The 27,955-nt window shown below is 36.2% G+C and overlaps 1 protein-coding gene across 1 annotated transcript in view; it reads right to left on the minus strand.

Annotated features, from left to right (window-relative positions):
• Positions 1-16,566: 16,566 nt before the first annotated feature.
• Positions 16,567-27,955, minus strand: part of UBL3 (ubiquitin like 3) — a 124,307-nt gene continuing 112,918 nt past the window's right edge. The window contains exon 4 of the mRNA XM_081738930.1: positions 16,567-18,566. Coding sequence (XP_081595056.1) covers positions 18,502-18,566 — 65 coding nt within the window. The 3' untranslated portion in view covers positions 16,567-18,501. The remainder of the gene's footprint in view (positions 18,567-27,955) is intronic.

The raw sequence follows: 27,955 nt of genomic DNA on the forward strand, positions 1-27,955 counted from the left end.
ATAGACATTCTTTCCTGAATAATCAACGTGTGTTTCGCGAAAACTATGGAGCAATTAATCGCCCTTCTGTACTTGTTATTCATCAAATCGTCGAAAATTTTGAAAGGGTGTTTACTTTTCACTCTGCGACAAGACAAAGACGTCAATATGCGAAAAGTAGAGAATATTGCTGCTGTACGTGAGAGTTTTGCAAGGTGTCAAATTTACAGATTGCGTGTCGTGCTCAAGAATTAAGGCTTATCAGAACGATAATTTGTCGTATTTTTCGAAAGGATTTGTATTTACATCTGTATAAGATTGTGTTGACCCCAAAACAGTAGACAGTGAACCATGGTATGCGCCGTGTTCGCTGCTTGGGCTTTAGACTAACTTAAAACGGATCGCAATTTGGGAGAAAATATTCACTTCTCACATGAAATTAATTTCTGATTAAGTGAACATGCTCACAAATACAATTGTCGTTTTTGGTGCGTACACATTCCAAAGGAAATATACGAGAAGCTCTTGCATTCGCGAAAGGTCCTGTATGGTGTAGCTTACGGCATGATGGCATCGTCGGACCATATTTTTTCCAAAATGATGTGGTGAAGGGTATTGCTTGATATTAACCGAGATTTTGTGGGTAAATTGAGGTTAAATTGAGTTGGATGACACCACTTGGTTGCAACAAACTGCACCACATGTCTCTACTCACGCTACTATTGACGCATTGAGAAAAAAAGTTCGGTGAAAGAGAATTTCGAGAAGTGCAACTGTTTGTTGGCTTCCCAGAAGTTGTAATTTAACTCCTTTAGGTTCTTTTTGTGGGGTTATTTGAAATATACATGAAAACTAACCACGAACCCTTGGTGAATTGCGAGTGAGCACCGCACGCTGTATTCGTAACATTGAACCCGAGTTATTGCACAGTCATCCAAAATCGGGCTTATTGAATTCACTCGTGTGCACGCGGTCGAGGTTAACACTTAAATGGCGTGTTATTCAAACATAATGTCGCCAAATGTACTTGAAAAATACAATAAAAAGTTTGGTTGTATCTGAGACAGTTTGGCTTTTATAGTATTGGAAAACCCTTCGTATATATTCCGATTTGCACCCTTTCTTGTATCATCTACTGCCATTTTAATAGTGTCTAACTTTTAGCCATTTTTCTGGCTGAAGGAAAATATGAAATCAATTTTGAATACTTAAATCTTCAGGTTAATTATTTAATAAGCAATTTGTGTTATTAGGTAAAGAATTTCGATTTAATTAGCTTAGTATGTGTGTGTGTTCTTCAGGTAAATAAGAATAACTTGCTCTGGGTTTTCTGTAGATTTTGCCACGAGTTTATTGTTATGCCTATAGACGTGACGTCCCAAAAAAATATTGCTCTCTCTCTCATGTTCAACTGTGAATTTCATTTTAGATCAGTCTTATTGAACTCATCTTAGAAAAATTGTAAATGCTGTTCCTTTAAGACTTTCAAACTATGCTATGTGTAAGTCAGTCTTATAGAACAGCTATATCCATCTACCGACGGGTTTAAAAGCAAAAACGGTAAGAAAGATCGAGAAGCAGTTTTTCGGAATCGATTCAGCATCACAAGAACAGCTCCTCTAACCTCCTTAGCCTCTATTCAAACTGAAAGTGGTATATATATATATATTTTATATATATATTATAATAAAAATATTTCCAGTTTTAACGCATTCGTTACAGTGAAAACGGTACTAGATAGTGTCGAGCAAGAAGCAGTTTTCTGTAAGTGCAACGATAGTTCGTGTGTGTGAGAGAAAGAAAGATACTCAAATCTGTGAGAACCAAAGTGTTGATTATTCTGGGTTGTCTATGGTGCTGTGCAATAAATGACAATGTCGAATCTAAGAAGACGTAAAGACCAAAGGTGTCCATATGGGGTGAAATTACATGAATTCACTAGATTGAAGCTGACGACCTATGAAGCATGGTGACAATTTCTATTACCTGAACAAAGGGAAACCCAAACTGGCGGGAAGCAAAGGCGGCGGCCAGAGTCAAGGCATTTGGACAAAAACGTCAACCTTCACTATTGATGTGAAATTAACTGAAAGAAGAACTGTTAACTTCCATGAAAACTGTCAAAAAAAAATAAAGGAAACCGGTGTGTCGAACAGGCGCCTTTCTGCACACATTCAAAGAGAAAAATATGCTAAAACTATTTTTTTAAAGCTTCTGTTCAACATTAAGCTAGGATTTATTGTTTTTTTTTTTTTTCGTTTACTTGTTTATAATTGACAGTGGTTAAGTGAGGTGTTGTGTGTGACTAGCTGGGGAAGAGGCAGATGGTAATGTGATCAGAGAAAAATAGTGAATAGTCTATATGGAAAATCGTGAAGCGCCGTTAAGCGCACAATTGCTCTTCGAAATGCCTGAATGTGCTGTGGTGTCATCTTCCTGTTATTTGTCTATAGAAAAGAAGAAAAATGATGAGCGACAACTTTCAATGAAACGTAGCTCGTTCAGGATGAAAGCAAGGACAAAAGATACCCTTGGTAAGAAAAATTCCAGATTGAAATTATATCCAAAAGGAATGAACGACTGTTGGTGTAGTTTTCCTTGGATATTATATACTATATTTATGCAATAGATTTCATTATTAAATACTGTTATTGATATCACATCCTTCGGCACTTCGAAAGAAAATACAAGATGTGAAACATCTTACTCCCTTATATAACGGTTTTATGCGAGATGCTGATTCTACATCTTTAATCAACGGATTTAGAAAGTGCGGATTGAGCCTTCTTCTCTGTGCAAAGGTTTGCTATTGAAGCATAGAGATAGAGAAACCTACAATGTCTTAATAGTGTAGCGAAAGAAAGAAAAAAAAATTGAGAAAGGGGCTAGACAAATTCTAGAGAGAGTGTCAGAAATCAAAACGTACAGTTTCAATTTCTAGGATGCAAGATATACAGTTTTTTCTTTCCTTCTTTCTTGTCTCTTCTCAATACCTAACACGTATTTTCTATAATGACAGACTGAACAAAGTAATGGATTCTCTAAAGTGTATAATACAAGTAGTATTGCGTAAAGGAACATGTGTGTGTGTCACCGTTGGGAAACAACAAACAAACAATAGATACAATCTGCTTTTAACAGATATTTTTCTGCATATATAGAACATAAATAAATAATTCCTTCAACAAAATAAAAATTGTCAATTGACATTGGCAACGAATGATACACCTTTTAATGCCATGAAATTTACCGCTAAGTGTTATTGTGTTTCACTCTACGTGATCTATCGACTGACGGAATACGTCGTAGGACCGAAAGCCTCTCAACCGGCATACGGCCGAAACTTCAGCTCAGAAACCTGTTTCGGTCCTATGCCGGTGCTCTGAAATAATTCAACTTTTAATCCTGAGTCTAAACAAAAACAATATTTTTATTATGTTTAATCTGTGTTTCTGTACATTATAAACTCTTGTCGATCCCATGCTTGTGCAGGTTATATGCATAGACTACGTACGATCGAAATGGCATAAGGCCGAAAAGGCACATAACTGACACTGTGTAGGGTCGACTAGAGCAAAGATTTCTCTCTTAAGAAAGCAACCAGAGCTCTGTCAATTAATTTCAAATTACAACATATTCACATGAATATGAATAATTGTGAGTGACAAAATAATCAGTGCTAATTGCTAATGATAATTTCTTGTGTGCTTGGTGAAGAACATTACATTTCCGTATTTATGGATATTTCTATTTCATTAATATTTCTCGTCTTTTCTATAATATTTGTCACTAATAGGATATGTTCCCTACGTATTCTGGACGTTACACGCATATACTTGCGTTGTAACTTCCTGAATGCATACGAAACATACAGTACTACATGTTCGGTACATGATTACAGAGCATGTTGCCACATCCTGGTGAAGTCGCATGTTCAATATTTTAGTCGTGCTTTTTTCTCTGTGTAGTGCAGGGAACACATCTAAGACCAGACTCTTTTAATTACTGTACTTTGGGAGAAATTTATCTGTCATTATTCATTTCCCGCTCCATCTACGTCCTACAATGTGAGAAGTAATGTTGCGTAGAATCCGATGTGTTGACCACACATCACTCTGCTGACTGCACAATATGTGTATCCATAACCTTCCATGAAACATAGTTTAAGTTAGAGAGAGTTTTGATTACTTTTTACTTTCTAATATACAGAAACAGGTTAAAATGTAAGATGATGAAGAGGAGCGACAGTCCTAATACTTGTAAGGACATCAAAGGAACAAATTTTGGTTTTATTATTATTATTATTATGTGCATCATCATATTCAAATTTATGAATAAATAATTCCTGACAGATCCAAAACAACTTTACTTCCTCGTAAAGTAATCAAGAATAAATTGTACACTGCATATTTAGATCGGACATCCCAAGAACATGAAATTTTCGTATAAAATCTGCTTCTACTGTATACCGTTATTACTAAACTATAATCATGGTTTTGGTGCTTCTTGCTCTGCTCTAGCTCTGTAAACAAGTACTGAGTACAAGTTGTTCTTTCCTAATAAGGAGTGACGTAGATAGGCTATATTCATTTGGAAGGATCTATATATATCCACGAGACGAGATGAAACTATACAATTATCAAGACAAGACGTCTCTTTCAACCGAAATAGATACACTTCTCGAAACGAGACTGCTCTTTCACGACAATTTTTCCCGAGGAGACACTACCAAATCTGGAAAAAGGAAAATAAAGAAAAAAGGCATCATACTTTATTTTTACCAGACAATTGTAGTCTTGGTATTTTATCATCGTGTTTATTTATTTTTATTATCCAACGATCGATTTCCTAGTTATTCTTCTCTGGTTCATATCGTTTGTATGAACTTACTTCCATTACCTTGTGGAATAGAAGACAGCGCCGTCATTGTTCCATTACCTTGTGGAATAGAAGACAGCGCCGTCATTGGTTATTGATGGTTTCATGCGTAATTGCAGTGCAATGCGTTAATGTCGTTCCCGCGTAAGCAAATACGGCTGATACGGATACAGAAGTTTAGCATTCGCACGGTACATTTAGGCAACATCGATTCCATGTAATATGATCCTTACATATTTTGAGTGAAGTACGTCCCAACGTAACGTGTCTTTACTATTTTTTTATTTCATGTTACTTTATTTTGCATTAGTATAGTGTAGAACGTTCTTGTGCAACACACCTTCCTAGTATTCATGTAATATTTATATTTGGAGAACAGAACAAATTTCAAACTGTAAGTGTTTTGGATGAAAGTGTCGGAATAAGAGTGTATAATTGGTGCAATAGAGCACTTAAAGAAATAACTTCAGATAGAATTATTTATTTTAAGTATCAAACGAGAACGTGCTCTACCAGACATATTAAAACATGAAGCAAAAATTTGCTGACTATACTGTTACTAAACTCTACGTATGTGAAGATCATTTTCTTGTACAGAGACTCCGGATGAAGAAAGAATTAAAGACTACGGCAATCTCTCACCTGTACACACCAATTCAAAGATTTTATGATTATATTAAAACGAGGTAAAGTATCTAATTGCTTGCTGCTAAAAATACTAATAATAAAGGGACGTAAATTAGAATAATAGCTTTAAGAGTATTCCTGATAAATTCTGAGGTATTTAATTTTTCTAAATTTTTTATGTTAACTATAACGCAATGCAATCTTTCAGTTTTCGTCCCACGATTATGCCGTGTTGGCTTAAAAAAGACTGTTATGAAGAGAATGAATGAAATAGTAAAGTGAAGTGGGAGGAAACAGGGTAACTCCGAGCAATCCAGTTTCGGACCTATGCCGTTTCAATCGTATGATGGTTTTCTCCTATATATCTTCAAGAAAATGATTGTTACTTAATATTGCGTGATTATAACTTATTATTTATTTATTTCTTTTACTGTTTATATTATTTCGATCTATGCTTCGGATCCTATTCCGTTTCGATTCTACGCATGTAACCTTCGATTGATATGTCGTATCTTCTGTACAATATTTTAGTAACAAAGAAATTAAAATTTTAAGAGCTGATGATAATTTTAGACTACATCTCATTAATCATACTATGTAATATCGTCTTGTTAGTGCCATAATGAAGAGTTTAATAAGAGAATGATTTCAGTATCAGCTTCATCTCAATGAGTGGCATGGCTCTCATACAGCGTCAGTTTTTAGGTTTACAAAAAAGGTTTTCCTCGATTTTCTCGAAAACTACAATGAATATTTGCACTCCAGCTTAATCATTTTGTCCAGCTGAATAAGATGTGTTATTTGATGTAGGTCTCATCTTTGGACAATTATTTTAATATTGCACTTTTTATTATTTTTTTATTTGAACTTCCTCGTTTGCATAAAATTCAGTAATATCCCTTATAGCCCATGTAAAGCCATGTATTGAAACCATCTATACATAATCAACTGTTGTACAGAGAGTCCATAAAGTCCTGCAGGAAAGTAAAACTCTATAACTTGGAAACCGTTACGTTTAAGTGTATACATTTTTGGGGTTGGAAGAAGGAAAGTTTAAAGTTTTGTTCTGGCCACAATGCTCGATGACGTTTGCGCTGGTTATCACGTGACTTAAGATTGCGTCTATTAAAGAAAAGGCACAGTGTGTTTTGTGGTATTAAAATCTTGCGTTTCAGTGCGGAGAAAGTTCCAAACAACGTATGGGAAAACACCTCCAGCAGAAACAAGTATCAAGAGGTGGTACGAGAAGTTCAAAGAAACATTCCACGCGAGAAACCAAAAAAGGTGCTACTTTTCTTGTCTACCCAACATTCAGATGCAACAATTGCCTCTGTTAGTGATCCCAAGAAGAAATCCGTGATCAATCTTTATTACAATGAAACGAAGGGAGGTGTGGATGTAATTGACCAAATGGTAAGGAAATATTCAGTAAAACGTTCAACTAGATGGCCTATGTCCATATTCTACACGTTGGTCGATATAGCAGGAGTGAATGGTTTCACTATATTTCGTCTCAATTTTCTAGCTTGGAATGAGAAGAAATCCAACAAGAGACGTCTGTACCTTCAATAGCTTGCGAAGCAACTCACAATGCCATCCATTGAAGAGAGATCAAATAATGCTACAGGTCTTCAGAAAAGGGTAATTGTTGCCATGGAGGAAATCTTAGATCGGAAGGTGGCACAAGTTGCTCAAAGCAAGGAAGTGTGTGGTGGTGGGGGAAGGTGCCATATGTGCGCTTGAGAAGCACCTACGAAGAAGATGAAGTACAACAAAGTCAACAAAACAACAATTATTTGTAGTCTGTGTAAAAGACACACTTGTGGAAAGCACAGTAAGAAAACAGTGATCTGTAACAACTGTGAACAAAACACGCAATCTGAAGACAATGATGTGTAGAACCGAGGAAAACTCGCAGTCGAAAAAGAGCTATACAATAAGTATATACTACTTTAGAATGTTTATTATGCCACATATTTCTTGCTTGCTTTTTTTCACAGTTATGAAGTATGTATGTACTATGTGTTTAGTAATTGTGTATTACGAATGTAAGTCCAAAAATATAGATGTTATTCAAGTCTGTAGTGAGATAAACTTAATCTTAAAAGGTGGGCCCAAAATACCCTCCTTGGTAGTCCGCGTTACAAAAAATACCTTCGTAGTGCGAGGGTTAAACGTAGGTCATTGGAACTGGGAATACCAAAGTCAACGTTACACAAGATCGTACGCAAGAATTTGAAGGTCCGGCCCTATAAGTTAAAATTTGTGCACGAGCTGATAGAGGAAGACTGTGACATGAGAATGGAATTCTGTGACTCAATGCTTACTCGCTTACAAGAAGAAGGTGACCTTCTGTCTCGATATCTGTTTTCAGATGAAGCCGCATTTCATGTGTCGGGAAAAGTGAACAGGCACAACTGCCGAATTTGGGGGGTGGAAAATCCACGTGAATTCGAGGAACACAAGCGGGGTAGTCCCAAAGTCAATGTGTGGTATGCTGTTTCAATGGACCACATTATCGGCCCTTTTTTCTTCGAGGAAGAGATGGTAAATGCTAACAATTATCTGAACATACTACAGACATTCCTTTTGCCAGAACTTACTTGGTTAGGCATCCTTAATGAGGTCTGCATGCAACAGGATGGGGCACCGCCGCACTATGCCCTTCAAGTTCGACAGTTTCTTAACGAAGAATTTAAGGAGAGATGGATTGGCCGAAGAGGACCCACACCTTGGCCTGCAAGATCACCAGATTGGTCGCCTTGTGATTACTGGCTGTGGGGACACGTGAAGGCCAAGGTGTATTCGCAAAGCCAGCTAATCTGCACGATCTCAAGAACAAAATAACTGATGTGATTTTGAACATTCCAGACGAGCACCGCCAACACACAATTCTTGGTTTCCCAAAAAGACTGCAAGAGTGTTTGGAGGTGAATGGTGCACAATTGGAGGTTTGGCGATGAAACTTAACTAGCTGAAACAAAACTTTGAACCTTTCTGTAAGTACACCAAAAAGTATTTGTTATAGTTTCCAAGTTATAGAGTTTTACTTTCCTGCAGGACTTTATGGACTCCCTGTAGTACTAAGATCTCATATTTACAAGAACAGAAAGTACATAAATTTAAAGAGAAAAAGCTATGACCAAGAGGAAAAATCCGAAAAATACTTAAATTTTTGAACATTATCTTTTCCAATCATATCTAGTAGATAGAGTCCCACTCTGAATAAACTATGGCAGATATGTGAAAAAATATTTTTCACGAAACGTAAATCTTCTGACAACATTCATACCACTTGATTCATAACAGATGTTAGAAATGACTGTCCTGTGCTTACAAACACCTAGTCAACTTCTTTCTCATGTTACGAAATACTTTCTTGGTCAGTGAAGAATATTAGCAACTGTTTGTGCTATATTTCTGCAGAGCACGAAAGTCATTGTTGCAATCTTTCTTCTTCAAATATCTCCTCCCTTTCTTGACAAAACCCGATGTGGGTAAATCTTATTTCCTTAGTTGTAATCCCATTATTAAAAAATAATTAAAGAAAGCAGGCGAGGGGATGGAAAGCACATATATTGTTCCATTCAACTTATGGCTGTACGATCACTCCATTGAAACTAATATGTCCTTCATTCTTAAAATAATAATAATAATAATAAAATAAAAAATAAAAAATGAAACAGCAGGTAATGTATAGTTGCATCAAAATATATGGGTCTTACACCACATTTCCTAGATTGGCACACCAAATACCAATCTTCTGTGAATATAGAGGTTTCTCATAAACGGCCGACCAAATTATCTAGTTCTATTTACATAATCTGACAAATAAAAATAAAGCTTCGTCGGGACAATAAGAATGATCTAATGAAGCTGGTTTGGAAATATGTCCTTAAACCACTGATAGAAGCGAAAGCGCTTCTGGCGATCGGATTATTTTATGGTAATATGGTAAAGCATGCGCATTTTACGTAACGTGGTATTTCACTTCCACGTCATATTGACTTCCGTGGCTTCAAATAATTCATAACATTCCCTGCTCTTTTAAAGTTACGAATCAGGCGAAATATTATTTGGAACATTAACACCAGGAATGATTGGTAAATTCAACTTCCATATTTACAAATAAGTTTGCAAGAATAGACACCTCAACAATAAAAACACATTGTTTCATGTAGTACACCGTCTTCAGTATAACAAATTAAAATACAATACGATCGAGGAAAAGCGCACTATCAGTAGCACGTCAAGATTTCTGCATTTTACAAAGCGAAAAAGTTTAACCTCTTTCTTAGATTAATTTTATATGTAATAATAAAGTATAAATTCAAGGATGTGAAGTTAATGGGAATATTTTGTCAAGACAATCTGCTTTTCTTTAGAACAACAATTTCTCAGTCTACCTCAGGTGATTGCAAAAGGTACTTTCTGAAGATTCAGAACTTGATTTTCTGATTTTCCCTATCATGTACACTGTTTTCTAAGCATGATACGCTTACTGTTTTAACAAATGGTGTGTGTTGAAGTAGTAAGTGCATAGTTAGTCTTTTATATATAAACATCAACTTATGGCTGTACGTGGACTATCAAGGATGCTATCGGATTCTATACAAATGAGAAAAGTAAAATTACCCAAAAACAAAATTATCCTTTGGAGCTCATTATTATTTCGTTCAGTCTATGTTCATTAATTAAACTATCAATATAGGAAATACGTAAATACATGAAAGTAACACAAAGGTATCAAAAGGATTTCACTATTTCGCATCTGCTGCACAGTAGTGTTGTTGAATGTTGCAGAGTTAAGTCCCTTTTCGGACATCCTGTATTTCTTTTCGGTCTTTGCTTTAAACAAAAAATTCCCCATGTGTTTATGTTTTAGAAGTGATTCTTTGAATACTTCTCGTGTTGTTTCTGTTTCTCTCTCGAAGCTTTTCATCAATTAGCAACTTAAGAGTTGCTGATTTCTGTTTCAAAACGTGTAGAAGGTCGAATAACAGTGCACTGAAACCAACAACATAAAAAGTTCAAACAGTTGCAATTTTCAGTTAATGCTTATTAAAAATTTATAAACGTGCGTTGAAATTCGTTGGCAATCACCGGCAGAGAGATTTAAAAAAAAAAAAAAAAAAAAAATAGTAGCTGAGATTCTGTAGTTTTAACAGGGCAAATAGTTCGTGTAACGTGAAGATGATTCAACTCACCCGACAATTACGTTTATGAAGAAACAAAATGATTCTGTAGTATTGAAGCTTTTCATTAATTAGTTACAAAAATTCTTCAGATACATACTACGAAGAAGTGAGAAACGAAATGCACCAGTAACTTGTACAGTTCGCAGCAAAAAACCTGCAAAATGAGCGTATTTTAATGTGAAACTACGCCTAACAGCACAGGGAATCAACATAACGTCTAAGTGGCACGAATCACGCCAGGAGAAACCTCGGCGTCCTTTCCTGCACATTTATTGTGGAACAAAAGACTTCGTCGTTTCACAGTCAACTTACATGCTCATGTTGCAGGTTTTTTGCTGCGGACTGTACAATATCGGTAGTTTGGTCATACTTAAGAGCTGGCATACTAAAAATAATACAAAATTTACAATTTTTCTTTCACTTGTTTAATCATAGATAATGTTATTCTACAACAGAAAATATGAACCCAAAGAATTTTCAGTGTTGCCATCCATAGAAATTGCAGTGTTCCCATAATAACATTTCCCACAAAATCTAAGTTAAGGCAGAGAGTACAGGAACGAACTCAACTGCATGTTGTTTTGGAATCCTGTCAACTACTTTTTAAATAACATTATTTAATTTTAATAACTGAATGTTAAAAGTATTTTGTTCATTACAAACTAATCATCATCATCATCATAGGTATTCTGCCTTTATTGGCAGGTCACTTGCCGCAGCTGAGAAGCTTCCATGCTCCACGGTCCTCCGCTAACCTTTTCGTCTTCGCGTATGACCTTTCTGTTTTAATATCATCCATTAATTGTAGTCTCCTTCGCCCCCTCCCTCTCTTTCCCGCTACCATACCCTCTAGAACGTCCCTCATGATACAATCTCTTCTTAGGCAATGTCCCAACCAGTTTCTCTTCCTCTTCCTAATAATGTCTAAAAGTGTTCTTTTCTCACCCACCATTTCTAACACTCTCTCATTCGTTTTCCGCTCGACCCAACTAATTCTTTCCATTCTTCTCCACACCCACATTTCGAAGGCTTCCAGTCGATTTTCGTCACCTTTACGCAATGTCCACGTTTCCGCCCCATACAGTACAACACTCCACACGAAGCATTTTATGAGTCTTTTTCTCAACTCTTTGCTCAAGGTCCCACAAAACAGACTTTTCTTTCTTTTAAAGGCTTCTTTCGCCATTCCTATCCTTGCTTTTATTTCACGTTCGCATTTCATGTCATTACTAAGAATACTACCCAGGTATCGAAAACTATTCACTTGTTCTATTTTCTCCCCTCCTACTTTTATATTTGACACAGACCCCTTCGTTCCAATTACCATGGCTTTTGTCTTTCTAACATTTATTTTCATCCCATATTCTTCAAAGCCCTTCCTCATTTTTTCTAACATTTTATTGATTTTCTTTTCAGATTCTGCAACAAGCGCCATTTCGTCTGCAAATCTTATGCATCTAATCATTCTACCTCCTACCGAAATGCCATCATCATCATGTAGGCTCTTTTTCACTATCTCTTCTAGATAGACATTAAATAGTGTTGGCGAGAGGCAGCATCCTTGTCGAACTCCCCTTCCAATTGCACTCTCTTCCGTCAGTTCTTCCCCTATCCTAACACTTACTTGTTGGTTCATGTATAAGTTTCTTATGAGTCTTCTATCTTTCCATTCCAACCCTATCTTTGTTAGAACTCCCAACAACAATTCCCAATTCACGCGGTCAAAAGCCTTTTCTAGATCAATAAATACAACATACACCTCTTTCCCTTTTTCTATAAATCTTTCACCGATCACCCTTAATAATCCAATAGCATCTCTTGTGCCCTTGCCTCTTCTGAACCCGAACTGCTCTTCCTCAACATCTTTATTTGTTCTTCCGTATAACCTTCTGTTCAGTATTCGGAGCAGAATTTTAGCTGCATGAGATATGAGACTAATAGTTCTATAATCCTCACATCTCTTTGGGTTTGATTTCTTAGCCATCGGTATCATGATCGTTTTCAGAAAGTCTCTTGGCCATTCTCCTGTTTCATATATTTCATTGCATAGTCGCCACAATTTTTTCTTTCCCTTGTCTCCTATATTTTTAATGAATTCGATTGGTATTTTATCTATTCCTGTTGCCTTTCCATTCCTAATCTCGGATATAGCCTTTTCAAACTCATCCCGAAGAATACTAAATCCTTTATCATCCTCGCCTACTTCATTTTCCACTTCAACATTTAGGCCACACGGTCTATCCCTACTCTCATATAAGTCTTCAACGTATTCTTTCCACCTTCCTATGACCTCATTTCTCTCGCTGACTACCTTCCCATTCTTATTTTCTACTGCCATCATAATACTCCCTTGTTTCCTCCGAATTTCCATAGATTTCACCTCCTTGTACATTTCCTCATATTTCCCACTCTTTCTAATTCTTCTATGTCCTCGCATTTTCTTTTGTAAAACTCTTCCCTCGCTCTGTCTGTTTCTCTTCGTAATTCATTATTTAACTTTCTGTACATCTTTCTGCCCTCTTCTGTATCAACCTGTTTCCACATCTTCCTCTCCCTCATTTTCTGCAACATCTGCTCTGTAACCCATGGTTTCTTAGCAGTTTTGTGTTCGCGGTAACCTACTGCTTCTTCTGCAGCCTGCTGTAAGCAACGTTTAATATGTTCCCACCGTGCGTTACTACCTGCGCCTACCCTTTCCTCGTTTGAACATTTTTCTTCGAATTTTTCAGCGAAGAGATTTCTTATTTCCTCGTTTTTCAACTTTTCAGTATTCAACACTTTGTTACCTACTTTTCTACTGCCTACATTTTTCAGTTGAATATCTACTTCGGCCAGCACAAGATTATGATCAGAGAAAATATCAGCCCCGGGAAGGGTCTTCGCGTTCTTTAAGCTATTCCGATACCTGTCCTGAATCATAATGTAGTCTATCTGATATCTTCCGCCGTCTATTGGTGATTTCCATGTATATCTTCTTCTCTTGTGCTGATTGAACCAAGTGTTCCCAATTACTAGTGAATTCTGTCTACAGAAATTCACCAGTCCCTCTCCCCTTTCATTTCTTTCGCCTAAACCATATTTGCCTACGATACTACCTTCCTGTTTTTCTCCCACAACTGCATTGAAATCTCCCATTAGAATGATGCATGCACCCTTCTTCTCCCTATCTATAATTTCTTCTATTTTCTCATAAGTTTCCTCTACTTCTTCATTTGTATGCGAAGTCGTCGGTGCATATGTCTGTATCACCACAAGATCCTTCGTTTTCCCTTTAAGTCTTAACATCATAACTCTATCATCAATAAATTCTACTTTCACTACCTTCTCCTTTAAGCGCTTTCCAAGAATTATTCCTACGCCATTATGACCGCCCTTTTCATTACCTGAGTAAAACATTCTATATCCTTCGCTGTTCAAAACCCCATTACCTTCCCATCTAACTTCACAAACGCCTACCAAATCTAAATTATTTTGTTTCATTTCTTCTTTAAGATTTTCTAATTTTCCTCCCTGTAACATAGTACGTACGTTCCATGTCCCTATCCTAAACCTTTTGCTCTTCCTTGTCTTTCTTTCTCTGTTTGTCTTCCCCCCATTATTACTTTCTCGTCCAATAGTCCTTCCCAAGCCATCCCCCTCCCGGAGATCCGAATGGGGAGATATTTTACCTCCGGAACTACATTTTGACCTGCGAAAGACCATTGTTCATATGTTGTCTTTTTGCTGCCAGCAAACAACTATTATTTTAAAAAGTAGTTCACAGGATACCAAGACAACATGATACGTAATCAAATGCAGCTGAGTTCGTTCCTATAGTCGCTGCCTTAACTTAGATTTTGGGGGAAACTATTCTGGCAACGCTAATTTCTATGGATGGCAACACTGAAAATTATTCAGGTTTATATTTTCTGTTGTAGAGTAACATTATCCATAATTGTGGTAAGTTGCGTTTCATTATCTCCTTAACAAGCAAAAGAAAAATAGTAAATTTTGTACTGTTTTTAGTATGTTTGGCTCTTAATCAAAAAGAAAGAAAAAAAGTAAGTTGCAAATCAAAATATTGTGCGTACATATTAACAAAAAAATAATAATATTAATTCAAGGAAACTGAAATATTAGTTACACAAATGTATGGCAGTTCCCTATATAGGTATTTAGAACTGATTTCCGAATATATATATATATATATATATACACATACACATAGGGGGTGGGGCAAAAAAATCTAAAACGTTTGCAAAAGTGTGAAAATCATAACTAGTGTGGTGTGGGGTCTCCTTTTGCGTGCAAAACAGCTTGGATCAGACATGGAATGGACGTATATAGCTCCTGAATCGTGGTGTGTGGAATTTTGTACCATTGTTCTTCCAAAACATGCTCCAGTTCCTTGGAGGGTAATGAGACCGAACACGTCTTTCTAACTCAGACCACAATGGCTCAATGATGTTCAGATCTGGTGATTGTGGGACACAGGGGAGGAATAGCTCCTGGTCATACTTCTAAAACCATGATTTCACCGTTTTTGCAGCGTGACAGGGTGCCAAATCATCTTGGTAGATGCCATCACCGTCAGGGAACAATATTTGGGCCATGGGTAGAACCTGGTCCCCTAAAATGGCCTCATACGCCTTAGCATTCATCATTCCATGCAAGGCTATGATGGGACCTGCAGGAAACCACGATATCACTGCCCATACTGTAACAAAACCACTCACATGCTTTACAGTTGGGACCAGACAGTTTGTATCATAGGCCTGCGACGCTGTTCTCCATACGTAAACACGGCCGGTTGTTGGAAACAAGGTGAAGGTTGATTCATCGGACCACATTACGTGTTTCCACTCACTGCTCACGAGTCCACGCCTTGTGGTCCTTGCACCACTGGATACGCCTCTTTGCATTTACTGCTGTGTCCAGGGGTTTGGCGATAGCGACCCTGACATGAATTTTCATTTTATGAAGTTCGTGTCGCACTGTTTTCGATGAAACCAGGTTCTGTATGCCAGAATTGAGTCCAGACGTAATTTTCATTGCAGTGGTCTTCTTTTTAGCTGCTACAATCCGTTTTAATGCCATCCGGTCCCTATCTGACAGGATTGTTTTTCGACCACTGTTGTGCTTTGCAGACGTCATTTGCCCATGAATTGTGTATGCCCTTGTGACATTGGACACAGTGCCTTTCGATACCCCCACAATATTCGCCACTGTTGCCACTGAAGCTCCAACCAGACGGGCACCAACGATCATGCCTCTTCGGAAGTCTGTCAGGTCGCACCACTTTCACACCACGATACTCACAGGTGAACTGGTTACTGCTGACGAAAGAGGAAGGTCCACATGACACATATATATAATCATCAATTTACCATTTTATAGCAGAAAAAAAATATTCATTTAGGTAAATTTTCTTCAAAACTTTTCCTTTTGAATTTTATTCCGTTATTTTTTGTTTATACTTGAAATTGCTTTCAAAAACCTCAAAAACCCAACTGAAATTGCGAGGGGACAAAGTGAGCAAATTAATTTTATTATCAGCTACAATTTATCTTGATGTAATATTTTAGAAACACACAGAAATCAACTCGCATGTAATAATAACACAGTGTCAACGATCCACAAACGTCTTGTCAGCAAATGAGTTAACTGATTAACACACAATGAAAAATATTCAAAGATGCTTGTTTCGTGAAAGGAAATATATCTCTGCAGAAATACTAGAAGTTAATTTCCAGTAGAACATAGAAAAAAAAAAAAAAAAAAAGGAAAAATTACAATGTTTTATATTGGATAATTATTTGTTAACCTCTTTTTTTTTTTTTAAAAAAAAAAGAAGAAACGTAATTAATTACAAGAGCTTACAAAATAGAACTTACTGGCTTCAATATATTAGAATCATCATCATCTTTATTGATTCTCTTCTGTACATTATATTTTTGTGTCTGAAACTACAGTTATAATACACCTGAGGAGAAACAGGGAAATGGTGCTTTAATTACACGTCAATTTTGTTTTGTATTAAAAAAGAGAAAGAAGTATCTGAACATAAGATAAGTTGCCAATGTGATGATACATAATCAAGAACACAAAAAAATTATATATAAACAAATGCATGTAATTTTCATCCATTTTTTGGCATTTAGGAAATATCATGCAGGTTATCATACAGATTTTTAACGTACATTGTGTATTTATATATATATCATTTATTTATAAAGTATATATATATATATATTTGTATATATATATCTCTAGGCGATTTTATTTATTTTTTTTATTCAACTTTCCCTTGAATATTTTGGTCTGTCAACTATGGACATTACAACACTGGAATAGTTAGCTTGCACACCGTAGGCCACTCGGTAATTTCATTCTTATTTTATATCTACCTATTTTACACACCCGCCTTTTACTGGAAAATAGTCCAATGAATCACTATCCAAAAACGCAGCAGCGTCAATAACACTTGAAACATGACCTAATTATAGCCGTTATCTTTCTCTCGTTTTAAATGAATTTTTTTATATATATATTCATACAAAATAAAAGTTATTTTTTTTTAAAGTTTACTTTTTAAATTAATCTAACAGTATATTATTTTGCCGATAATCTTCAACCATTGAACTACGTTCTCCTGCACAATAACAGGAACAAACATGCAATTTATTCTCTGGGTAAAACATCATTTTTTTCTCTTTAAAAACATGATCCTGGGATTACATTGCAACAAACATGACATAATAAACTAGTGGTTACTAAACCTGTCAGTGACATTTGAATAGATATATACATATTATTTATACCTATATAATCTTAGTTCATAACGAGAAATATTTCTGAGTATATGCCAAGGCTTACAACAAAACTAAGGCATTATATTATTTTCAACTGTATCTGTTGTGTAGAAAATTACTCTGTGTCTAATACAATAATAATAATAATGATCACTACCGTGTTTGTTCAACGTTAGAAGTGCTCTTTTTGTAAAAGCAACTCTATTATTTGATTAATTCACTGCCATTGCTTTAATAATTTGTGTCCGAAGTTTTCTAATGCCAGTTTTGTTTACCCAAGCCTTTTTACAAAACATAATTTAGAAGTTCAACTATTTGATAAACAGGTGATTCTAAAACCACCGAATAATTTTAACATACAGCAATGTATTTACATTTGGCAATAAAAGATTTAAATAATCAGCATGCAAAAGACACATTTGTCATCGGATGCGTTTCATGAGTTAAAATAGCGTATAAAATCGATATCGCAACAAAACTTTGTACGACTGAATATTCACATATATATAAATATATTTTCAAATATATCAGAAAATAAAGAAGAAAGTTAAGCAGAAGCATCTCAAATTCAATAATATCTACAAACTTCCTGCAAAAAAAATCTATTTGAAAAATTAACTTTTTAATGTTTTCTTTATATATATAATATATATATATTTGTAGAGCTGGGAGGAGGAGGAGGGAAGATGCCATGAAGATGCACGAGGTCCACCTTGGCTCAACAGTGCCTGGCACATTTTACACAATCAAGTATCACAACAATATGAAAATCTTACAGATTTCAATGAGGTTCTGCACGCCACACTGGGCTGCTGATTTGCACACCTCAGCACTAAACATCACACCACTTTCATGCTGGCTGCTTTTGCTTTTATGGTTCATATGCGCTCTCTTCTAGGAGATAAAGAGAGACTATGCAATGATATGCCAGAAGTAACTGTTACTACAGTAATTTGGTCACATGACTGGCACTAACCAATCGAATTTTCACTATTAAACTTCTAGTAATTTCTTACAAGAACATCACATTACAATATACAACACGATGTCGAGCAGCAAGTACTCCCACCTCCCTTGCTTTTCTGTCGCTGATCTGGAATAGAAGAAAAAACATCATTAGTACAGCAAAACATTATTACCTTTTTCAGCATGCATCTAAAACTAATACCATGAATTTTTGTGTTTCTTTTCTAGCCTCATTACTTGACTCTAGCTCTGAATTTTCTATTAAACATTTTTAATTATAATAATGTATTACATTATGAAGAATATTTCCATAATTTTACCTTGCAAATGCACAATAACTCGAATACTCTTCATATTTACACTTTCATCCAATTTACGATTTTTAAGTAGCTTCTTTACTCCCCACAGATTCACTTACTTATTATTTACGTTTTCCACTAATGATTAATAATAATTTTAGTGAAAATCTTACACAATTTTTTAAGTCACGTATCTTCTAACCTGCATGAACGTTTGCGTAATGATTTGAACAACAATAAATTAGCACACAAACCAAGACAAGAAAAAATCAATTTCAAGAACATAAACACCCATAACAAACCAGAAAAATAACGATAATAAAAAAATATTAGTAATGAATTTCTACATTAAGGGTACAACTTTGCCATATCGTTCCACGTTCGTAATATAAAATCCCTGAGCAACAACATTTCTCCTAATCGGTAGAATCAGAAATGCTTCTCAAGCAATTTTAACACTCTTCACCAAGTTTTCTACTCATATGCATTAATACCTAAACTTTAATATAATAGATCAGGCTTTACAAGAAGTTTGAGAAATATCAGACTATATATCGTATTTCTAGATAAGAATAAAGAGCCCTTGAATATATTATACAAGGGCGAGGTGAAAACTTGAATATCGTGCGGTAATCAAATTTTTCATTTTGGATAGCTTAACCTCTACGGCAATTCATCCGAATTTGACAAAAGTTTACGGGGACTCTGCTCCTTCCATGTCAGTTAAAAAGTAGGCAGCTGAATTTAAACGTGGTCGCACATCTCTCGAAGATAACCCACGTGAAGGAAGGCCTAAAACCGCAACCACACCGGAAACAATCGAAAAAGTGCATGATATCGTGTTGGACGACCAGCGAGTGAAGGTGAATGAGATAGCTGAGAGTGTGGGGATATCGGAGGAACGGGTGCGAAACATCTTGCACAAAGAACTAGGGATGCGAAAGCTCTGCGCAAGATGGGTGCCGCATTTGCTGATTGCCGACCAAAAGCAAATACGAAAACGATTTTCGCAGCAATCTTTGGACCGATTCAAAAGGGCGAAAAAAGCAAAGACGATCGTATCGGCTGGAAAGGTCATGGCCAGTGTGTTTTGGGATGCGAAAGGGATTCTGTTAATTGATTACCTTGCAAAATGGAGAACAATTACAGGCGAATATTACTCTAACCTTCTTGACCAGCTGGATGCCAAAATTCCCGAGAAGAGGCCTGGCTTGAAGAAGAAAAGATCATCTTTCACCAAGGGTGCGTTGGCGATGGGAAAACTGCGGGATTTGGGGTACGATTTACTCGGCCATCCCCCATATTCTCCTGATTTGGCACCATCGGACTTCTATCTGTTCCCAAACTTGAAAAAAATTCTTTCTGGGAAGCGCTTCACATTGAATGAAGAAGTGAATGACTATTTTCACAACCTTCCGGCTCTCACTTCCGGGAAGGAATACTGATGTTGGAAGAACGCTGGACCCAGTATATTGAAGTTAAGGGAGATTATGTCGAAAAATAAGATCATTTTTGAACTGAAATTCGCAGTCTTTCATTGTCAGGCCGAGAACTTTTCACCTCGACTCTGTATACTATATATGGGGGGGGGGGGGGGTACGGAGAAAACACTGCTCTATAACCATAGACCAAAGACGTACAAAATTCCTTGTTACATCTAAGAAACTTTTTTGACCATAATAATCGGATGGAAGCTGTATTTTGTCAAAACTGTTTTGCTACAAACTAAAGGACAGTCGTATAGACAAGAATAATTTACAATAATTTTTACTGTTATAGATGTAGTTTCTTGGTATTAGCTACTAAAGCTAATCAATCTTTCTACAGAAAGTTTCAGCAATATGAAGAATCTTTCTACTAGAGTATAACAAGTTGTGCTCCCTTCCTTTACACCCACACTTTAGTTTACCAGAAATAAATTTGAGTACCAAGATACTAAATTGAATGATAAATTCAACATATGATATCGATGATTGGTGATGTTTGCTTTTCCAGCACTGGATATGAACCACAAATCAATCATGAGTTTTCCGCCCCCCAAAGGCGGAGTAATCATGAGAAAGCTTTGGCACGGTATGGTTGGATAAATTTTAATATTAACGAACGACAGTATCCAAATAATTAGGACTAACTTTGTACAGTAGGCTTAAAAGCTGAGAAATCAACGTAAATACATACAGTTTTAAGTTTTATGTTTATGGCCATGTTTACAGGCCAAAATAAATTATAAGAAATGAAATATGATTAAATTAATCGTGAAATGATTACAAGCCCACATGAAAGTTGGCACGGCCAAATAGACGATTTTAAAAGAAGTGGAACACCATTGAAGTAACCCACATGTTTCTTTGTTACACGAGAGGAGCACTTCAACAAGGCTTTCTAGTTGAGGATGGTCTTCCGGATAAGAAAGGATACGGATGTTGCAATTTGTTGACATTCTTGTACAGAAAGCTATGCATAAACTTATCCAACACATTGTTTGCTGTTTATAGCTCAATATTTAATATGTTGAATTATTTTAAAAGAACTACTTTAGGGTTTTCTCTAGTGATATTATTATTATTGATACATATTAGCAAAATGTATTCATTTTTAATGTAAGTTTAGTTTAGCAATGGTAACAATGCATTCCGTCGATACCACACTCCTGCCGTTCATAACTTGTTTGGAATGTTATTTATGAATGCGGTTACGATAAATTTTCTGCTTGAGTACAAAGGAAGCAAGCTGGTGATTATTTGAACGCGGTAAATACACCCAACTCTACGTGTCCGCTTGGCTGGCCATGACCCTTGAAATGAATAGTTTACACCATTATTATTACAAACTAATAAGGCGAAAATCATGACCACATATAATTCCTTGCTTTCGTTATGTAAAAATAAATTTACCGAATCGTCATTAATACATTAGTTTTTTGTTTATGTATGTGAACGAAAATGATGTTATTTATAGTTTAAATTTCTTTGGAAAGTATAAACGAAACTGACAATTCAACCCTATTGCTATAGAATGTATCTTTTACTATACTGTGGCATAAATATCACCTACCTGCTTTGGAACTGTGAATTTAGGAATACACACATTATCTTAATCGAAAAACATGATAATCATATTGATATTTTTCTTCTAAAAATGTCTCATCATTACCACGAATCCCGTGATTATATTCTATGTATTAACAAGCGGGTGCAGGTGAATGGTGAAGTGTTTTCGGGAGGTTATAAATTTTAATTCCGCGACTGATCAGCCTGACCTAAGTATTTCCAATGTTTTACTTCAAGTTCTATTAAGCGAATTCTGGAATGGTATTCTTAATAATATAGGTCCTGAATGTTCCCAGTGTTAAATAGTTTAATAACTGTGTTTGCAACACTGTCAGTACGTACAAGAATAAATCAAAAACTAAGTTTCTCTCTTGTATAAACAGCATATAGTCCATGGGAACTTATTTTATACGTATTTTATACTAAATAAAATATAATTTATTTTATAGTACATAAAATATGATTACACGCTTTTGAAAATACTTACAAAAAGCATGAACACCATCAGTGTATTTTTCACGAGCGTATACCAATAATAATAATAATAATAATAATAAATAAACCAAGGATACGAAAAGTTAGTTAACCATGGAACCTTACATTGATTGATTTATGAGGAATATAGCGTCCACTGGGAAATAAATCAGGCCTTTCACGTTGAAAGTGCATACGTTAACTATATAACCAAAACAGCTTACGGAAACTTACGTTTCTCTTCGCTTATATACAGGCCATAACAATAGTAGATGGTTTGAAGCATCTTAATTCAGAATTCAGAACAGTGTAACAAATACAGGGTATCTACTAAAATTTCAAAATTAAATTTCGTGACTTTACCAAATTATAAAATTTCATAACACTCTCAAGAGCGAATTTGGGTGCGAATTAGGCCAAATTTTCATCCACGCGATAGAAGCGTGGTTTGTTTGCGATTTGATTGCGTCTGAAGTAGACATAGACTTCTTTGGTGGTGAATTTTGACGTGTTATAGAGCAAAATTTTCCAATCTGTATTTACATTTGTACATATAAAAAAATCGTGACCCAAAAGCTAAATTTCGTGACTTTTTCTTGACTTTCATGACCATTTTCTGATTTCGTCATTCGTGACTTTCGTGACCGATATAGACATCCTGAAATAGTTCATGAAAATTCGTAAGAGACTTTATTTTAGATGACGAATAATGTAATTGCATGATCATGTAATTGCAAAATGATTGCAAGATCATCAGACGTGCTTCATAAAATGCCGCACACGGAAAAAGAATGAATCACCCATTCTATTTCAGTGTGGTTAAACACAAAGAAACGAGTCTGTCCTTCCAGAGCGGTCATCTGTTCAAACCTACAGTAGGAAGTAGCACCAAAAGACTACGACAAAAGTGTGAATTGGATAATAATAAGTTGAAATTTATTATGAGCTTATTCACTGAAATTCGATATCGTAACACTCTTCGCTATTCAGCATACTTTTTTTTCTTCTTTTTTTTTCAATTTCATAGAAAACTTAAAGAAAGACATGATGGCCATCAATAACTCACAAAGTGAGTCAGATATTATCTGCAAAATACTTTTACATAAGCTAATAATTGTTTTCAAGATCTTTTGTATAAAGTATAAATTTAGGTGCCTAACAACTACGACATAAACTGCACACGCCAATTTCTGGGCTATAAGAAAAGTTTGGAAATACTTACTTTAATAGCTTTTTGTAAGTATTACATGGATCAGTTTTTACAATTCTAATATATGTCATTGTCTTATATTTAGAAATTACTCATACAAATTTAAAAAGAAGAGGGAAGCTTAGCGAAAAGCCTTCATCATCTAGTAACAAAGTTAAGAATCACGATCTGAAAACAACTATCAAGTTCAAAATCATACTTGGAAGACAGCATCAGAAACGTTTCAAACATACGCACAGCAGTGAGAAAAGTTCCGCTCAACCATTACTTGACCCTTACCAAACTCATTTAATTCCATATTCAAGAGCTTCGTTTAAATGAAATTACAGTGGAACTTTTAATACTTATTACATTCTTTCTTTCTACATAATGAAGAAAAAATATTTAATCATATACATTTACCATAAAATATTTAAGTGCTTCTTAATGGAATACTATGGTCTAGGGTGAGTACTAAGCTTTTTACTTATATTTTTACAAATATAATCACCGTTCGCAATACACAGCGATATATACTTAATATTTTTTGTGAAGTTTGACAGTTTGGTGTGGTCTCGCGTAGTGTAGTCACTAACGCCCTCAGCTTTGGCGCGAGCGGCCCCGAGTTCGATTCCTGGTGGGGACATTCAGTCTAAATAGTACAGCATTTTCAGGCCAGCCAGCCATCCTGAATAAAATTTTCCTCATTCACACCAGGCAAATGCAGAGATAGTACCTAACACAATGGTAACAGACTGCTTCTCTCCTTCCCCATTCCTTTCTTTCTCCTCACTGCTACATGCAATGTGATCGCCGAGGGGCGTTATTCCTCATATGTGACGGGCTACCATAGCTATGGATGGCGAAAACCTGGGAATCTAATTCCTAATCCAATAGTTTGCTGATTTTAAAATTTTGTATCTGAAATCAACAGCAAGGAAATTATTCTTCTTGTTCTTTGAAGTGCAGTACTAATTATGTGTAGGATTTCGAACATGGTATCAGGCTACAAACTGGTATAAATTATTTTACAATAATTAATCAGAAAAGTAACGGAGCCACACAATGGAATGTTGGCAGACGCCTAAGCCCTGTACTTAAATTCAAGATCTCGTGTACGATTCCTTATGGGGCAAAGAACTTTCGGCTTGACTCCAGGACTGGAAGATTCTTGAGTTCAAAGTAGCTAACTTCACGCTAGAAATAACAGTATTAGAAGCCAGCGCTAAACACATCATTCAAGTAAAGTGTATGTAATATGCCAAGCTAAGGTCCTGGATGACTCGTAGTGCTTGGCAACTAAATTAATCGGAACATCACATCAGAGAAAGTGAAGCATAAATTTATATACAGTTTAGGATTAGAAATTACTTTTCTGGACTTTCGGCATCTATGGCCATGTGAGCCCGTTCCTATGTCTCTCAGCTATCATACTACCCGGAAAATTGGGAAAAAAAGGAAGCGGCCTGGAAGCAGTATGTTAGGTACCATCCCGGTATATGAGAGAGAGAGAGAACATATCGATGTAGTGAGTAATTTAATGTGAAGTTAATAACTTTTAATATTACTTTTCACTGTAAATGAGGATTACAACGGTTCCACTGTTCTGAATATCAAAGTTTGTAGCAACAGTTGTAAAAACTGAAATGGTTAGCTGGGAAACGCATATAAACAAGAAGTACCGGCTTTTACTCACTCCATGGATGTTTCCCGGAGACAGAATCAACTTCACAACGGATTGAATAACATAGTTCCCATTATTGATTTCCACGCTATTTCGAGTTTGAAAAAACTAACGTAAAGTGGCTGTCTGGACGAAATATCTTACAAAATGTTGATCATCTCAGTATTATTTTCGCAATTTTAAATAAAATACTTAAAAAAAAAAGTATTGGTGGAATACTCCGTTGTTAACGGAAAAAAGAAGGGGAAAAATCATTGACCCCATCCTACCTTCCTCCCCAAAAATATGTACCCTATTTACTTTTTGAGTATAAAAAGAACCCAAGAGCATTCAAATACAGACGACATGGTTATAGTTAGCTCTTTTTTTCAACAACAGGCAGAAGGCGAAAAATAGTTCAACACTTGGTGCAGTAGATATCAATGTCATTAATTTACATTCATATGAGTTTTCGCATACAGAAACACGTTCAATCTTACAACATTATTTACACTCAAAAGTATATTGGAATTCAGATTTGTGACATTTAGTTTTGAGGAGAATGTAACAGCTGATCACAATGTTATTACTTGGAAGTAGAGACCTGCACGGGCCGAATTTTTCGGCCCGAGCCCAATCCAGCCCGAACGTACCTAGGCCCGGCCCGGCCCGGGCCCGAAAAGTTTTGGAGATTTTCGGCCCGAGCCCGGCCCGGCCCGATAAGTTTTTTAAAATTCTTGGCCCAAGCCCGGCCCGGGCCCGATAAATTTTAAAAGTTTTTGGCCCGACCCCGGCCCGATAATTTTTTAAAAAAATTAGCTGGAGACCCAATCTTTCTCAAAATTTAGTACTAAATTTGACCTAACCTCAGACACATTTACTAAACTCTGGTTTACAATCTGACGCTTGCCTCCCGAATGGTACCATTGCCTCCTAGAACTTTGCCTGTCATCGAGAGAACAAAAACTCCATTCCCTGTAACGAAAATCTAACTTAATTGATTTTTAGCATAAAGTGAAGATGGCAATATTGTTTAGCGACAGGCAAAACATTCCCACCCCTTCTTGTTATATTTTGAGTTCAGTGAAGGTCAAGGTCAGAGCTTAATTTACCGTATAATGCCTGCAATCCTCTATAGTGAAAGTGGAACCGCTAAGCAGCACAAACTGTAAATAGCTATTGCATTCTTTGTAACATTTTTCACGGACACACTTCTTCAACGTTTGGCTTTATTCCAATTATCGTTTAACGAAAGTCAATAATTACTAAAGAATTGCAATTGATCAGCCCCAGCCCAGCCCGACCCGAAGAGAAATCAGTGTCGGCCAGCCCAAGCCCGGCCCGGCCCAAAGAAATAACAGAGTCGGCCCGGCCCGTGCAGGTCTCTACTTGGAAGTGTAACTATGGCCTCAAGCTTTAATATTTTGCTTAAGTTTATCCTCTATGTTCACCAATTCTACGATTCTTACGTTAGACGTTCCTGTCTCATTGCCCTTTCTGAATTTACTGAAGACTGCCATGTTCAATAAACCAGCTTGCTCTTCTGCATCGCATTATATAGTGTTCAAAAAAATCATGTTAAACATTGTGAAATCTAGGTTATGAAAATTAGTTTAATGACTATTTTTTTTCCTTAGATATAAATACTGGTAAAGAAAAAATCTTCCTGTTCCACAGAACACATATCTTAAATCTGTACTGCTTCTGACGTTGATGATGGAAACAATGACGTTACTCTAACTTCTGTCCAGGGTGCATATGACCGAATTAAATTTTGAACCGTTCGTTCAAATGAAAAAAAAAGTCTCATAGATTTGTTTTCCTATGAATTACGTTGATTTTCTGATCACTTTCTATTTTATTGATGGTTTGATACGATAAGAGTTTAACAAATAATGAGTAGGAAGTGCTTTGCGTATTTCGACATGCCTAATTACAAGTTAAATAATATTGTATGGATATTGATTGAAGTGTTCGTGGAAGGTGTTGACTGGTGTAGAAGGTGTTGAATAAATGCTTCAAATCAATTTTTGTGAATTGATACTTATAATATTGTGATCCGGTGACTGCTAAAATTGATTGATGACGATTAAGAAAGACAACGTAGCTACTGTTATAATTTAGAATCTATAATACATCGAAAATTTAGGTCGCTGGTGCACGGATTTCACATTACAGAGGTTGTTTCCGATCTATGGTGATCTCAAACTACACTTACCATCGAGAGTGCTCTATTTGGTGGCTCTGCATCTAGGCAATTGCCCGACAGCGAAGTTTCCATTGCAGGAGACTGGCACGCAGTATAGTCATATCAAGCCGCAATCACTTCTCCTGACAGGACTTTCATAATCCTTCAACGGTGCGGGGTCTCATGAGAGACAAAGCTCGTTTTAGGAGGCCGAAGGCACCCAAGTCCATCGGTGACGCATCACGGGACTTCGCTGGAATGTCTGTGAATGGAATGGTGCGAATTCCAGTTTCTGCTGCCATTTGTTCGAGGAAGAGATTGGTTGAGCGAGATGTGTGACTTGACTCCTAGTCTTGTGCACCTACACGCGATTCTAGTCCCTCCAATAGAGATAGGAAATGTCATGGGAGGTTAGCTTCATAATAATCCGAATTCATTTTCGTATTTTTCGCTACACGATCTATGGACAGCTTACCCTCGTACGAGTATCCAGCAATGATCATAAAACCTGTGCCAAAACTTTCCTTGCATTCAGTGAACCATCTTTGAGAGTCCCTCGCACTTATCGATCGGTAAAAAATTACACGTGGCTTGTGATAGTCATCCAGATAAACATATACGTCGTCCAATGTTAAAACCAACACCCACCAGGT

The sequence above is a fragment of the Thermobia domestica genome, chromosome 14 (genome assembly GCF_964235325.1).
Source record: "Thermobia domestica chromosome 14, izTheDome1.hap1.1, whole genome shotgun sequence".
Lineage (NCBI taxonomy): Eukaryota > Metazoa > Arthropoda > Insecta > Zygentoma > Lepismatidae > Thermobia > Thermobia domestica.